Source organism: Podarcis bocagei, assembly GCF_964188305.1.
Source record: "Podarcis bocagei genome assembly, chromosome: 16".
Lineage (NCBI taxonomy): Eukaryota > Metazoa > Chordata > Lepidosauria > Squamata > Lacertidae > Podarcis > Podarcis bocagei.
This window is the reverse complement of record NC_138142.1, coordinates 2,462,951-2,479,734: the sequence shown is the minus strand read 5'-3', so window position 1 is coordinate 2,479,734 and position 16,784 is coordinate 2,462,951. Positions and strand designations below refer to the sequence as shown.

The following is a 16,784-nucleotide window of genomic DNA, read 5'->3' as shown; positions in this document are numbered from 1 at the left end:
TCAAGCCAGCCCCTTCATCAGTATGGTCTGAGTTTTATTCCTTGGCTACATTAGAATATGACCAAATGGTGAGAGAGTGAGGTGGAAAGTATAGAACTGACATATCTAGAAGATCCTTTTTTCACATCATCTCCCCAATTCAAGGTGTTTAGTATTAGTGCACTAAGCCATAAACCGCTTGGAAGCCAAAGCCTGCAATTTACACTCAATTTACTTAACACAATTGTAATCTTACGTGCATGTCTGAAAAACAAACAAACAAACAGAAAAGAATGGAAAAAATAGGGGGGAAACAGAAGAAAAATGTCAAAAGGGGGCGGAAGAGCAGGAAATATTATTGGCAAGCCTATCAGCCATTGCATTCACCCCAGGAGAGTGTTTGAGTGTGGTCAGACAGAGAGTGGGCCGAGCGAGAGCACGGAGAGCAATGGGGAGGTAGTTGGAGAGCACTTGCAGATGGTCAGTGAGCATGGAGAAGGTGGTTGGAAAGTAAGCAGAGGTTCAGTCTGAGAGCCTGGTCCCCAAACATAAGGCAGCTTCCTCCTCAATGGATGGGAAACCTAAACAGCAGAGACGTGTTCCCACACTGGAAGAGAAAGTGGCTGTGCTGGACATCTTGAGGGATGGCATGTCTGCCTGCAGTGTGGCATGCAAATATGGCTGTAATGAATCCAGCATCTGTGCCATCAATATCTGAGAGGAGGAAATGCACAGGGCTGTGGCAGCGGTGAACCAGGTGTGTGACAAGGCCTTAGTCAAGACTAGAATGGCATTAAGCTTGTGGTTGGAAGATGTGAACCAGAAATATGTGCCTGTTGATGGCCAAAAGCAGGGGGGCCAACTTGAATAAAACATTGGGGGGCCCAGGTAAGCCCCTCCCTGCATAATCAATCACAAGATGTGACACCCTCCCCATTTGAATGACGATGCCTATTAACTTTGGAGGGGGGCAGCCCCCTCAAATATTTTATTGGGGGGAACTGAAGGGACTCCAGCCCCTAGGAGTTGGCTGCTATGGCCAAAAGGCTTTTACTCTCTGCAGACTTGAAACCTTCCGCAGGATGCACAACCAACCTGTGAAGGAATTCAAAGGCAGCGCTTGTTGGCTTCACAGGTTTAGGAGCCATTTCAACCTCAAATATGTGCACATGACTGGGGAGGCTGTAACTGTGGACAGAGGCAGCAAAACTATTCCCTTGGCAATTAAAAGAGCTGCTTGGTTGGCATTAACCTGTGAGAGGGTCTTCTCGGTGGTCCCCTGTTTGTGGTCTACCCTCCCTGTTGTCTGCTCCCTTCTTTATAACTTTTTAGAGGAATTTTAAAATGTTCCCATTTACCCAGGCATTTGATTTCTATTCCTGGTAATCTTGTGATTATTCTTAGATATGTTTTATTTTTGTTCTATTGTTTTAAGGCTGGTGTGTTTGCCACCCTGGACTCCTTTAGGAGGAAGGGTGGGATAGATAATTATTTTTATTATTTGTAGCCAGCATCTGCTTGTAAGAGTTTGGGAGGTATCTGCATATTTGGCGGGGGGGGGGCAAGACTCGCAGTAGGTAGGTAGGTAGATAAAGGGAGGAATACCAAAACAGCCAAAGGAGGACTGGGTGTGTTCAGTAATAATAATAATAATAATAATAATAAATTTTTATTTATACCCCGCCCTCCCCAGCCAAGGCCGGGCTCAGAGCGGCTTACAAGCAATAATAAAAACAAGATGAGTGATTACAACTTAAAAACAAAAATAAAATACAACATTAAAATAATGGAACATTAAAATATTAAAATGGAGCCTCATTGTAGGAGAAGGAAAAGAAAAAAGAAAAAGGGGGCGGAGGGAATCAAATTGGCTCCAATCCAAAGGCCAGGCGGAACAACTCTGTCTTACAGGCCCTGCGGAAAGAGATCAGATCCTGCAGGGCCCTGGTCTCATGAGACAGAGCGTTCCACCAAGTTGGGGCCAGTGCTGAAAAGGCCCTGGCTCTGGTTGAAGCCAATCTAACTTCCTTAGGGCCTGGGACCACTAGGGTGTTGTTATTTATGGACCTTGAGGCTCTCCGTGGGGCATACCAGGCGAGGCGGTCCCGTAGGTACGAGGGTCCTAGGCCGTGAAGGGCTTTAAAGGTCAAAAGCAGCACCTTAAATCTGACCCTGTACTCCACCGGGAGCCAGTGCAGCTTGAAAAGCACTGGATGAATATGCTCCCATGGTAGAGACCCTGTGAGGAGCCTCGCTGCAGCATTCTGTACCCGCTGGAGTTTCTGGGACAGCTTCAAGGGCAGCCCCGCGTAGAGCGAGTTACAGTAGTCAAGCCTGGAGATGACTGTTGCATGGATCACTGTGGCCAGGTCGGGGCGGGAAAGGTAAGGGACCAACTGCTTGATGCGGCGAAGGTGGAAAAATGTCGCCTTGGCTGTTGCTGTGACTTGCGCCTCCATGGAAAGGGAGGCGTCAAGGATTACACCCAAACTCTTAACGGAAGGCAATGGCACTAATTGGGCCCCCGCAAGAGAAGGGAGTTGGTCCCTCATCCCCATGCTATCCCGACCTAGCCATAGGACCTCTGTCTTTGAAGGATTTAGTTTCAATCGGCTCCCACGAAACCATCCAGCCACAGCTTCCAAGCATCTGGTCAGTGTGTAAGGGGCCGAGTTGGTGTGGCCATCCATCAGTAGATAGAGCTGAGTGTCATCAGCATATTGATGACAGCCCAGCCCAAAGCTCCGGATAATCTGGGCAAGAGGGCGCATAAAGATGTTAAAAAGCATTGGGGAGAGAATTGCGCCCTGCGGCACTCCACACACCAAGGAGTGGCGTGACGACATTTCCCTCCCTAGTGCCACCCTCTGTCCCCGACCAGAGATAAAAGAGCACAACCAGTTACGGGCTATGCCCTGTATCCCCACGTCTGCAAGGCGATGGTCCAGAAGATCATGATCGACCATGTCAAAGGCTGCTGACAAATCTAAAAGGATCAGCAGTCCTGACCCGCCTCGATCCAGTTGTCTACGAATATCATCTGTTAGGGCAACCAGAGCCGTCTCCGTCCCAAAACCAGGACGGAAACCGGACTGAAATGGATCTAATGCCGATGTTTCCTCCAGAAACCTACCAAGCTGTTCAGCAACCGCTCTCTCAATTACCTTACCCAGGTATGGAAGATTTGAAACTGGGCGGTAATTGGATAGGTCTAAGGGATCTAATGAAGTTTTCTTTAAGAGTGGACGCACCACTGCTTCCTTCAGTTCCCCTGGGAATGTCCCCGTGTCAAGGGACAAATTGATAATTTCAACCAGGGGGGTCCGCGCAACATCTGGACACTCCCTAATCAGCCAAGACGGGCACGGATCAAGGAGGCAGGTGGTGGGCCTACCAACTTGGAGGTATCTATCCACATCAGTAGGGAGTATCCGATCGAAATGGTCCAACACTGGACCTGAAGTCAGTCGAGGGGCCTCCAGTTCAGTCACTGTGTCTAAATTGGCAGGGAGGTCACGGCGGAGCAACAGGACTTTCTCCGCAAAAAAGCTCGCGAATGCCTCACAGCTGTGGGTCGAATTTGTGCTTAAATTTGGTTGTAAATTTGGTTGTAAATTTAATTTTGGTTGCAAATTTAAATTTGTGCTTAAATTTCACAGTAGCTGTGAAATGCTAGCTGACAGGGGGAGGGAGAAGTAGAAAAGGGGACAGGGAGAATGGAATGTAGTGTCGGAAATCTGAGCAAGGGAACCCCACACTTAAGCATTTTGTTGCGCATCCCACTTGTAATACCCTTAAGTTTGTTGGGTAGAAAGATCTGCCCTGTCAGTTTTTGTGCTCTTTTTTCAAGGTTTCACTGGATACCCTCTACACATCCGCAGCTAACCACCTGTTTCAAGAAAAATTGAAGCCAAAAATGCTGGAACTGGCAAGAAGAGGATATTTGCTGACATCTAACAAGGAAATTGCCAAGACCATGCAGACCATTCAGTCTTACTTGTTGTCTATAGCTAATCCAGAATGGGCTACAGCGCTCGCCTACAAGATCTTGCAAGAACTTCCAGCAGGTTAGCGGGGAGTATAGTCTTTTTAAAAGGGCATTTTGCACATCAGTTACAGTGGTACCTCGGGTTACAAACACTTCAGGTTACAGAATCCGCTAACCCAGAAGTAGTACCTTGGGTTAAGAACTTTGCCCCAGGATGAGAACAGAAATTGCACGCTGGCGGCAGCGGGAGGCCCCGTTAGCTAAAGTGGTACCTCAGGTTAAGAATGGTTTCAGGTTAAGAACGGACCTCCGGAACAAATTAAGTTCGTAACCAGAGGTACCACTGTACTTGAATTGATGCCCATATGGATAAAGGAAGCTGCCTTATTGTGGACCATATGAGTTGTCTAGCCTAGCATTGTCTACTCTGACAGCAGTTCTCCAGGATCCCAGGCAGATGAGGCTGTTTTGCTCTGCAAGAAGATGCTGGGGGTTGAAACTGGGACCTTCTACATGCAAAGGAGATGGTCTTCCTCTCAGATATGCCACTTCCCAATATGCCTTCTAGTTCTGATTTATTCAGAATGTGAAATGCACTCCGTATTTTCTTTAAGGGAGCCTGTTGATTATTTATGCACCGGCAGACGAGTGATTCCTACACTCCCGCCTCTTCAAACCCCCACCTGTTTGCCCTTCTGAAGTGAATATTGTTTCCTGAAAGTTATTGACACTCTTGCATTGCTCCAGTCCTTGCTCTTTTTGAACTGTGGGGACTCCATTGGTTGCTAAGGGTTGTATCCAATGTGTTATTTAGTGGTACACTGTTTTCTGCTGGAAAAATGTTTTGCGCCTACTGAACTTTGTTGCACAACAGATTCCACAATCTGCTGTATGGTGGCACCTCAGGTTAAGAACTTAATTCGTTCTGGAGGTTTGTTCTTAACGTGAAACTGTTCTTAACCTGAAGCACCACCTTAGCTATTGGGGCCTCCTGCTGCTGCTGCGTCGCCGGAGCACGATTTCTGTTCTCATCCTGAAGCAAAGTTCTTAACCCAAGGTAATATTTCTGGGTTAGCGGAGTCTGTAACCTAAAGCATGTGTAACCCGAGGTACCACTGTACAACTTTTGCAATGGATTCTTTGTTGCACAGCGTTAAAACTCACCCATCCACTTGAGCAAAAGCCTTTGCACCATTGGACAGAGAACAGGTCTTACACAGGAATAGGTGGAGCAGCCAGGCCTCTTGTCTTGAGTGACTTCTTTATCTCATGGTCCCTTGTTACTTTCCACATTCCAGAGTTAAGCTTTGCCATTGCAACCAGACTTTTGCTGATGAATGCCATCTCAAACAGTTTTGAGATCTAAGCAGGGAGGAAGGGGAAAGTGACTGAGAGAGTGCTTTAATGTCTTCTTTCTTTTCTTTTTCCCCTTCAGGATCCACCAAGGCCCAGACTTTGAAATTCTGTTGCAGTTTAGCTGAAACGTGGCTGAAGAATACAAATGTGACGGTATTAACTCTTGCACCACAAGCCTGTTATCAATATTTAGAGAACAAGTTTGAATTACACACATGTGCGTGTATAAGTAAAATAACATGCCATTTCTCAGATTCTGCTCCACTGGTGAGACCAGGAAACAGAACCAGGGGCTGTGGCTATGCAGATAAGAGGAGGCTTGATTCCAAGTGGTTGGGATCACTGGAGACAGGGAGTGCCCTTTACTTTCTCTCCCCATTTGTTCCTATGGTCAGAAGTCGAGTACGGTACTGGTGGGTATTGGTGCCATAGGGCACAAACCCTTCCCTTCATTACTGACACTGAGTTGCCTTATCCACACTGACAGGGACTTTGCAGAGATGTACAGTCTGTCTTCCAGCAGAGTATGCATGTGTCTCTTCACACAAATGCTGCCTTTCATAATGACAGACAGTGTTCTAGCTTTTTGGTTTGTTTGGTTGGTTCCCCCCCCCCTTACAAAGCACATAAAGCTGTGTGCTGTACAACCATTTTTTAAGTGTTATAATTTATTAAAATCTTCAATAAAAATGATATTAAAACAAAACATTTAGAAAGAACCCCACAGAGCAGCCCACACCCACAGATGTGATACAAAGGAAAAAGGTACCTGGAGGGAAAAGAGAGATAGAGAAAGTTCCAGGAGAAGAGAAGCCATGGGGTATTTTGGCCCAGCTGAGGCAGTGAAGTGGGGTTGTGCCTTCTTGCCTCTGCAGCATTCAGGGAGTTCAGGAAGAGAGGAACATATGTAATAACCTGAAATAAGCTGTCACAGTAAGATGCAAGCTTTGCACGCAGCAGTTGAACTTAAAGGTTTTACTGGCAATCCATTCTTATTAGCTTATTGTTTTCGTTTTTCCATTTGTTTGTTGTTGATAGCTCTGCTTGTAAATGAAATGTTCTGTCTTCCGATAAAGGATGACTCTCGTGAAAAGGCCCGAGTGCATCTGAAGAAGCTGCAGATGCAACGCCAGAGATCTGCTACTGAGGCTGTACTTGCAGAGCACAAGCTGCACTCTGAGAGCCATCAGAAGCTCATTGGAAAACCTGCAAATCTGGTTGTTTTGCTTTATCAGCACAGCAGCATATCCGAAAGATTTCAGAATCCATCTGGCAGAAATTACCCAGGTTAGGTCACACCTCTCTTGCCTTCTGTGAGAGCCCGCACTTGCCTGGGACCCTTATAAAAGCAGCGCTCCTGCGGACCAGACACTACTGTTCCCACTCTGCTACCAAAAAAGGCTAGAGGCAACACAAGGATTCTCTGTTTGCACACCTTTCTTCACAATTCATTGGCTTGACTAAGGTCCTTTGTCAGAAAGGTGGCCTGTTAATATTTTCATTAATAAATGAAATAATAGTGTTTTGTTTGTAGCGCCCCCCCCCCCCACCGACTAAAGCTTTTACTACTGGCTCCCTGACAAACTAGTGGTACCTGGGCAGAGCAATGGCTTAAAAACTGTGCCTGGAAACTTGACTCCCCCCCCCTTATTAAATTTCTATACTGCCCTTCATCAGAGGATCACAGGGCAGTTTACAATATAAAAACACAACAATACGTAACAGTAACAAACAAAAACAATAACTGCCCCCACCCAGTTTAAAAGGCCATAGACTGTTAAATCAGCCAAAGGCCTGGGAGAAGTCCTCAGCATCTTATCAGGCAAAGCAGCTTCCTTGAAATATGGCTTGCCTGCAACTGCCAATTATCCTCTGCGATGCCTGTTGATAGGAAGGTGTAAGGCACTTTCTCATTTTATTTATGTTGGGCACTGGTGCATTCTGAACAGTGTGTATACGAGCTGGAATGAGGATTTTGTCATAAAAATTCTCTCTCTCTCTCTGTGTAGATATCCATGCAATGGCTAAAGAAATAGCTGAAATTAACAACTTGGATATGGAGAAAATACGGAATATGCTATTAGAAAAATGGCTATGTCCAAGTGTGCCACCAACAGACGTAAGAGGACTCAGTCATATTGTATCTCCTGTATTGGTAGCAATCTTCTTAAAGTGCATAGTGCACGTTCAACTACACTCAGCTTCCCCTTGTCTGTGTATAACGAAGCCTAAGAGGACATGATAACTTCCTCCCAAATTTCCCAGCGCTTGCACTTTATTGATCAGTTCCTAACTCTTGGTGAGGACCAGATCTAAGATAGATGACCCCCGTGTTGCTTCTACCACCTTCCTTTTCTCTAAACTAAAAGCCCCCAGATGCTTTAGCCTTTCCTCACAGAGAAGTATGACTGGTGCCCAGATCAGTGTGAATGCCATTTTTTTGCATTTTTTCCTAGTTTTTAATTTATCTTTTTTTTTTTTAATTAAAAAATCAGTTGATATGTTCACACCAACACCCTTGGAAAGGGCTCAGTCTTACAAATTACTTGTTGTATTACTGGACCAATGAGGTGGAGAGATGGGGACAAGGCACACACTGCAACTAGATTCTTAGAAACTGCCTAGATCTCATAAAACCATAGAATCTTAAAGTTGGGGGGACCCAAAGGTCATCTAGTCCAACCCCCTGCAGTGTAGAAATCTTAGCTAAAGCATCCATGACAGATGGACAGTATTCCAGGTGTGGTCTGACCAAGGCAGAATACAGTAGGACTATTACTTCCCTTGATCTGGACACTACACTTCCGTTGATGCAGCCTAGAATAGCGTTAGCTTTTCCCCCTGCTGCATCACACTGTTGACTCATGTGAAGCTTGTGGTCCACCCAGATCCTCTTCACATGCACTGCTAGTGAGCCAGGTGTCCCCCATCTTATATTTGTGCATCTGGTTCTTCCTGCCAGAGTGCAGAACCTGACATTTGTCCCTGTTGAAATTCATTTTGTTAGCTTGGACACAGTTCTCCAATCTGTTAAGGTCATTTTGAATTCTGATTCTGTCTTCTGCAGCATTAGCTACCCCTCTGTTTGGTGTCATCTACAAATTTGATAAGCACCCCCTCCGTTCCATCATCCAAGTCATTTATAAAGATGTTGAACGACAATGGGCACAGGAGTTTGTTCGTTTAAAGTTTTATAAATCTCCTTTTAGGATACCTATCCTCACATGGCAGCTTCCATACAGTATTAAAATACAGAAACCCAAATATTACAAAATCCTTAAACCATATTTAAAACAAAACCAGAAACCAGCACAATAGCATTTAAGAGCCAACCTAGCAGTTCGAAAGCACGTCAGAGTGCAAGTAGATAAATAGGTACCACTCCGGTGGGAAGGTAAACAGCGTTTCCGTGCACTGCTCTGGTTCGCTTAGTCATGCTGGCCACATGACCTGGAAGCTGTACGCCGGCTCCCTCGGTCAATAAAGCGAGATGAGCGCCGCAACCCCAGAGTCAGCCACGACTGGACCTAATGGTTAGGGGTCCCTTTACCTTTACCTTTAAGCTTTAAAAACCACATAGTCAGTTATATGCAGCTGCAAGCCCTTTGAGTAAACTGCCCAGGTGTGGTCATGATGTCTTTGAGCTGTGGAAAATGCAAGACATTTGGATTGGAATACTCCTGAGTAACTGTACACACTTTCCAGGATTATTTGGAAGTTTCCTCTTTCTTTGGTGGAAAGAGCCACAGCTCAGTGGTAGAGTGTCTGCTTTGTAAGCAGAGGTTCTAGGTAGGCCTGGGAAAGACTTTATTCTTGAAAGCCTGGCGAGCAGCAGCTAGTTTTCCAAAACCACCCTCTTCTACTTTCCATTTACTTTCCCATATCTTTTTAAAAGGTTTTTGAAAATATCCAAGATGAAGACTTTAAGAGGTAGGACTTTGTTCTGATGCAACCCTCTGATTGGTTGGTTGGTTGGTTGGTTGGTTGGTTGGTTGGTTGGTTGTTGGTTCATTCTACCTTGGGCTTCAGGCTTGGGGGAGCCCTTGGGGAATATATCCTAATGTGAGTAGGGGCTTGCCAAGGAAGTGTAACCCCCACTCACTGGACCTCTTCTTCTGTGCCCAATCTGCACAACTTCCCAGAGGGAGTTGCTGCTATGCCTCCCTCACTCTTGCATGTTGGAGGGGGCAGGTGAACAGCAAGGAAATGGATCTGCAGGACCAGGAGGCCTCAGAGGTTGGGAGTGGGCCCTCTGTAGTGCTGTGGGCTTCAGCAAGCACCCCTGGCACTGACTACAGTTTTCTTTTAAAGACTTGTTCTTCAGTAAGTTATTGATTTCATCATGTACGATGGAATTAAAATGTCAGCTTTACACACAGTAAAACAAACCACTTTAGTGCAATCTGGAGTTGCCATTAATTTTTTTATTTTTTCCCAGAGTTCTCTATCTCTTACAGCATGGCCCAGTGGATAACCACTTGAGAATCCTTTATGAATGTACAGTATCCACAACTTCAGTAAGTTATTTGTGTGTGTATTATAGATGCAGTGGCTGGACATTTTATGCTGCGCAAATTCTCTACTTCAGAACTAATTGATGGGGGGGGGGGAGGTGGCACTGGAGTCCCAAGTCTGAGCTAGAATTTGAACACAGTGGCCGGGATCCAAAGAGCTACTGTTAAGCACTTCTATGGCCTAAAATAATTCATGACTTCCTCTCTCAGAACCAACTCCCCCTTGTCATAACACTTATCTGCTCTTGAAACCTCCTTCAAAAAAGGTTTGCCATGCAGCATGGCAGGCTGTTGTTTGAGAAACAGAAGCCCTAAATCCCCTTCAGTGCATGGAATTAAAACTATTCTTGGCCCATAACTACTGGATTCTAGCTTTGAAATATATCTTCAGCTAGAGCACCAGAAGAGACTGCCGGATCGTCAAGCCTAGCAGGCCCTGTTCTCAAACTAGCCAAGCAGATTCCTGTGGGAAACCTGCAGGCAGAACCTGAACACAAGAGCACTCGCCTCCTGCACTTTCCAGGAACTGGCAAAGAAAGAATATAGACGGCTGCCTTTTGCCTGGTCCTACTCAGCTCTGACTGGCAGGAGCTTTCGGGGACTGAGCCCAGGACCTTAAGTTTACAAAGCCACGGATGGGGAATCCAGCCCTTCAGCTCACATCACCCCTGAGCGTTGGCAGGGCTGACTGGGGCAAATAGAAGTTGGAGTTCAACAGCAGCGGGAAGACCAAATTGTTCCTATCCTTTTACTAAGCTGTGGTCTGGTGCGAAAAACAAATGCTGCTGGCTCCATAACTTTGCAAATTTATCAATCCCTAAGTTGTTTTGTTTCAATTATTTTATTTATTTTTGAAAATTTTAATGCTGTTAGCTTTGGGAGTGAACACTGAAAGTGTATGAAAGAAAATTTAAAACAATTTCACAAAATAACATACAAGTTTAGACATTATTTTGATGGTTTTAAACTAGCTGCAGCAGCAACTGAAGGTGGTAGAGTAGGTTGAATGAATGTAATTTCTAAAAGCACAATGGAGATAAATGGGCATCCTTCAGAAGATCATTTCAGGGCCATGGCAGAAAAGGTCCTGCATCCTGTAGCTGGCAGCCTGGCCCCTCTAAATCTTGGAACTTGAATCAAGTCCTCGTCTGCTGTGTAATTTGGGGGAGGCATACATGGGCAAAGGCCTCAGTTGGCACCTTGAATTGTACTCTGAAACCAGTTGGTAGGCAAGTTGCTGGATAGGTCAATGCCAGTCTGGGTCTGTGAATCAGGAGCTGGGAGTCTAGCCCACTTGGTATTCTAAACTGTCTTCAGTGGCATCAATGTGGCAGTTTACTTCAACTGTAATATCCTCTCATTCAGTGAGCAGGTTCTTGCAGGGCTAGTTTCAGCAATATTTTCACTCGGCAGCTGTCCTTTGGAAGAATGGAACTTTTTTTGCAAATAGTTAGGAATAGCATCTCCCTCCACCCCCAGCACCGTTATATAAAAATAAACTGGGGGAAAGATACTGTATAGTTTATTAATAGTTTAGTGCTTTAAAAATAATAATTCTGTATTATTTTCATCCCCCTCCCTATTTTAGCCTATTGGAGTAAACAAGTTGACCTTTGCTCACAGAAGCCGGGCTCTCAAGTGTCTGCTCTTCCTGGCGGACCCTTGTGCTATTGAGACCCTCTTCAAAAAGCCCCTAGAGGAAGTGAGGTAAGCAGAGTCTTGTTTTCCTTCAGACATACAAAATGCCAACCAGTGATGAAGTTTCATTCAATTTCCCCAAACACCTTGTTGGCTCCCATCCACAGCATGTGCAGCGCTGACAGTGCTGCAGACATGAAAGCCTCCCCCAAAGGAACTCAAGGTGGAATGTGTGGTGAGATGGCAGGCAGATCAGTCACCCAAGGCTGAGCAGGAATTTAAACCAGAGCCACCACATCACACTGGCAGATTTAAGAAGCTAAGATCCAGCCAGTGCATGGACGAAAGCCGGGTCCTGAATTCCATGCAACAACTCAGTGAAATTCTAGCATTTGAAAAAGGGCCCTGCATGCACAGTTTTGGATCAGGGAAGGAAAACACACCGTTCCTCATCTAGCTCAGTTTGGCTGCACAGACTGTTTGCACACAGCTGTCTTTATTAGAAGTTTGTAGCATTTTGGTTTCCCTGTTGTGAACCTCTACAATAAAGCACATTTCTTTTTAATAGGAATTTCCTGAAATGCTTAATTTTCCTTGCTCAGTTTGAAATTCTGAATATCCCATACACCTACTCAACGTTTCATAGCACTCCCAAGGAAGGAATGATCAAAGGCTTGTGGAAGAACCATAGCCACGAACCCATGGTAATATGGCAGGGGGTTGGAGATTGGAGGGGACAAAACACATATCTTTTTCCTCATGTTGTATCTTTTTTAATGCACAGCGGTATTCAGGACATTATCAGGTACACAGAGAAGAGTAAGAAGTGTTTAACTCCTACGTTACTGATGAACAGCAAAAGTTTTCTCTGCTTTGGAATGATTCACAGTAACATGGTGTTCAATAAAAAATAAAATAATTTACTCATTGGTTTCAGGCAGTGAAACTTGTGGCAGAGCTTAGCTTGGAATATAAAGTGCACGATCCTTTACTCTGGAATGGTTTGCTTCAGAAGCTAATTAGTTTCAACAAGGTAAGACTTCTTTGGAGAGGGAAAGGTCCCTCTATGTTTTGGTGTCCTGCGAGAAAAGCTTCCTAGTGCTAGTGCAGGTTTGGGTTCTAGTTAGTTAAATTTTATAGATTCAGGTACGTAGCCGTGTGTCAGGACTGGTCGTTGTCCTCTTCAGATCACCACACAAACGCTTCTTGTTCTTTTATAACTTTTTATTGCGTATTAACAAAACAATCTTACAAACGGTTCTTAACTATTATTCCTCAGAGTCACTTATTTCAGATACCTTCTGAGCTCTGCTTCTCCATGACCAGCCACTCTCCAAATGGCGAAGGCGCCCTTTCCTTCGCTTTCCTGCTCTTTTTCCTACCCTCCTGGCTAGAGCTGGCTTGGATCTCCCCTCCTCCCAATCTGAGCTAGAACTGAACCCTGGCCTCTCCTGGGAACAGCCGGTCCCTCCCTCTTCTTCCTCTTGCTCTCTTCTGTTAGATTCACTGCTCTCCTTCCCCCCTTGGCGAATGCTTTCTCCCTCCGAGAAACTGGAAACATCTAACTCTTCCCTGACACCGTGTTGGTCTGATGCAGTTGAAATATATATATAAAATTGTCCAGTAGCACCTTAGAGACCAACTAATTTTGTTCTTGGTATAAGCTTTTGTGTGCATGCACACAAAGTAGTATCTGAAGTATCTGAAGTAGTGTGCATGCACATGAAAGCTTATTCCAAGAACAAACTTAGTTGGTCTCTAAGGTGCTACTGGACAATTTTTTTTTTTAATTTTTTTTTCAGAAGGGGCTGTCTTCATCATTTAATTAATCAACTCAAGATGTGGTGATGGTCACCAAATTGGGATGGCTTTGCAAGAGGATTAGACAGATTTACAGAGGATGAGGCTCCCATTAGCTGCTAATCATGATGGCTGTGTGCTGCCTCCAGAATCAGCAGCTGTGTGGCTCTCAATAACTCTTGCCGAAGCCCATGAGTTGGGAGAAGCCTGTTGTGCTTGTGTTCCACCTGTGGGCATCCCAGCATCATCTGGTCGGAATTGTTGTTGCTGTTTTATGTTATAAGACACCTTGTATGTATTAGGAAAGGTGGGATAATTTAAAAAACAATAATGATAAAAACAAATCTATTCACTATTCATCCTTTTTTCTATTTAGGTTATTCTCATTTGCCTCATTTCATTTCTCATTTGGTTATTTGTCTCATTCTCAGACCAATTAATGGGGGAAGATTGCATTGGGGGACGTCTTGAATTCCATGTCAATGTTTGTTTATTAACTTTTGGGTTTTCATAGACAAGCTAGAAAACTCAAAGGTGCATGTCTATTGTCTGATAAAGATGGGAGAGAATTAAACAACGCCATGCCCTCCATTAAAGTTGCATCTTAACAGTATCCTCTTGCTGTGTTTATACAATCCTTGAAAATGCCTTGTGTATTTCAGGTTCATTATCTGAAGAAGGCTTTGACAGAGGTTACTGGGATCTGTTCCTTATGGCAGGTGCGTGAATTCTCACTTCCTCTCAAGCTGGAATATTTGCCCAACTTTAAAAAGAAATGAGTCTAGTAATTTGTTTAGTTGCAGACAATTTAATATTTAATTTAATATTAAAAGGTCACTGATGTTACCGATTGCCTCCAAAGCCCTGAGTGCCTTTCTACCAGCTGTGGCCCTGCCTGGACAGGAGGAGCCTGGCTGCCCTTAGTAATCTATGTGCCTGGACTATGTGTGGGGTTGCCTTTTTAAAACTCTCCAGAAATTGCGGCTAGTCCAAAGTTGTTAAGGTCACATTGCACTTAATGGTTCACCCACTAAAATGGCTCCAAGTTCAATTTCAATGTCCTCATTTTTAAGATGTAAAATGTTTCATTACTGGGACTGTAGTACCTGAAGGGCCACTTTTCTCCACGTGTCCCCCTAGACTCTTCAGACCTTCAGCAGAGGCCCTGCCTGAATGCCCTTGCCCTCGGAGGTGCAGCAAAGAGCCCGACTTGGCAGTGGCAGCATAACTGGGTTGCACTTTGCAGGGAGACTTACTGGGCAGTTAACTCGAAATAATTTGTGCACAAAGCAAAAATACTTTAATTTCCCCCCCAAGCTTTTTAATCCACTCTTCATTGCTTTCCTGCAGCTTGATGTTTATTTCTTTATTTCACTGACTGCAGATGGGGTCCCCTGCCGACTGCTGCTAATCAGGGCACATTCATGGCGCCCTGTGAGCCTAGTACCGCTTTGTGAGACTTGCAAAAATGGCACTGGGCTTGCGGGGCGTTGTGAGCTGTTGTGTCCCTCTCAGCTGCCCTCCAGCTTGAGGGTGCTGAGAAGGATGCAACAGCTTACAACGTGGCAAGGCGCCGTGATGCGCCCCTCCGCCAAACCATGCCAAGGCCAACGGCCCCTCAGCCCCACCCACCCCATGCTACACTGCTGAGTGGTGGCAGGTGACTCCCTACTTAAGGGGACAGAGCCGCAGTGGGTGGAGGTAACAGGATGTCCCAGGAGGTGTGCTGTCTTCCAGGTGCAAAGATTTACTATGTAACAGAGGTTGCCATGTCTTATAAAACCCATTGACCACAACCCCTTCCTTCTGATTCATGTGGGTACAAACAATACTGACACACACAGCCTTTAATGTATAGAAAAGGACTCTTGAGAATCTGAGCAGGACGTTGAAGGGCCTTGGGGCATAGGTGGTTTTTTCATCACTCTTTCCTGTTGAAGGTCATGGCCCAGCAACAGAGAGGAAAACACTGGAAGTAAACCACTGGCTGCACAGTGTTTTTTGTTAGGGAAGATTTGACTTCTTTGACTGTGGTCTCCAGTTCCATGAGGAAGGACTTCTGGCAAGAGTTGGGTTGCACATCACAGCAGTTGGCAAGAATGTTTGCTAAGAGTCTCACAAATCTGATCAGGAAAGCGTTAACCTACGGTATATTCTTGACAGGATCCACTAACCAATAAGTAGGGCATTCTCTCAGGCATTTGAAGATTTGTTTTAACTTTCTGCAGATTCCAAACTTCATCCTAGCTTGGCAGAATGTCATCCTGGCGCCGTGCCTTTCAGGTTAGCTCTGTTTCTTTGCTCTTGAATCATGCCACCAAATCATCACTCGATGCTTTTGTGAATTTTAGGTAGAGCAAGTAAAGTGAAGGAAAAGCCATCAAAATTTGGAGGGTGGATGTGGAATTCAGCATCTTGGTAACCTCAGGTTTCATTTCAACAAAAGGATTCTAGCCTGTTTGGTAGCAAAAGAAGAGCCTTCAAAGTGTGTGCAAAATAACTGATGAAATCTCAGGCACCAGAAAGTGGGTCAGTGGGATTCCCAGCAACCATGGGGAGGGGCTCATAGAAACATAGAACTGTAGAGTTGGAAGGGGCCCCTGCAGTGCAGGATTCGCAACTGAAGCATCCATATAGAATCAATAGTTCAGTGCATTTCCCCTTGACCAACAAAAGCAGAATATGACTGTAGTCTTGTATACATTCCTAGGCAAGTCCTACTAAACTTAAGTTTTACTCCTGAATAAACATGCATTGCAAATCATGTGCATTCTTAACTTATAGAGAAGTTTTTTAAATGTACAATTTGGATTGGAATGAGTGGGCAGCAGAATAGGACAAAGTGTTTATTCATGCAGTGCATAATGAATGTATGGTATTAAAAAGCCACAGGATGTGCTCATGGTCACTGGCTTATAGGGGAATCAGACAAAATCATGGAGGAGTGGTCTGTCCAAAGGAGAAGTGATAGATCCTTGTTCAAAGGCAGTATGTCTCTGAATTCTAGTTGCTGGGGAGCAACAATTGGGGAGGGCTGTTGTTGGCTTTCCTGGAGGCATCTGATTGGCTACTGGAGGAAGGAATAATGGCTCTTGGTCTGACCCAGCAGAATGTTTCTTAGTTTCTTATAGCACATAATTTTTAATTCACATTTGCATATCCCCCACCCCCAATTTGTTCACTTATTTGGTCTTCTGTTCTTGCTTAAATACTATGTGGTATCTGGCCATCCTACTACAATAGTCACACATTACAAAGATCACTAGTTTTCTATACTGTGTATAGAGAGATTTATTTATTTGGAGCATTTGTATCTCGCTCTTCAGCCCACAAGACGACTTATATACCATCAAAGCAAGATGGTCCCTACCCACAGGCAAAGGGGCAGGGAGGGAAGAGGAATATCAAATCTCAGTCACAAATCTTTAAACAGTTGTTCCTATATAGACCAGCTGGTACAGTTCAGGGGCTGGAGGTGCCTGAAGGAGCTGGGCCTCTAGCAAAGCTCT

General features: G+C 44.9%; 1 protein-coding gene across 5 annotated transcripts in view; it reads left to right on the top strand.

Moving 5' to 3' along the window:
* The window catches only part of KNTC1 (kinetochore associated 1), an 81,219-nt gene that overhangs the window by 57,401 nt on the left and 7,034 nt on the right, over positions 1-16,784 (top strand). For 4 of the 5 annotated variants that reach the window (XM_081175326.1, XM_081175324.1, XM_081175325.1 and 1 more), the window contains 11 exons: positions 3,830-4,046; positions 5,403-5,476; positions 6,400-6,610; positions 7,333-7,442; positions 9,219-9,253; positions 9,762-9,840; positions 11,426-11,544; positions 12,044-12,179; positions 12,413-12,508; positions 13,938-13,994; positions 15,504-15,558. In XM_081175326.1, the coding sequence (XP_081031452.1) occupies positions 3,830-4,046; positions 5,403-5,476; positions 6,400-6,610; positions 7,333-7,442; positions 9,219-9,253; positions 9,762-9,840; positions 11,426-11,544; positions 12,044-12,179; positions 12,413-12,508; positions 13,938-13,994; positions 15,504-15,558 (1,189 nt within the window). Of the gene's footprint in view, positions 1-3,829; positions 4,047-5,402; positions 5,477-6,399; positions 6,611-7,332; positions 7,443-9,218; positions 9,254-9,761; positions 9,841-11,425; positions 11,545-12,043; positions 12,180-12,412; positions 12,511-13,937; positions 13,995-15,503; positions 15,559-16,784 lie in introns of those variants that run through there. The other variant, XM_081175328.1, reaches the window with a different exon arrangement.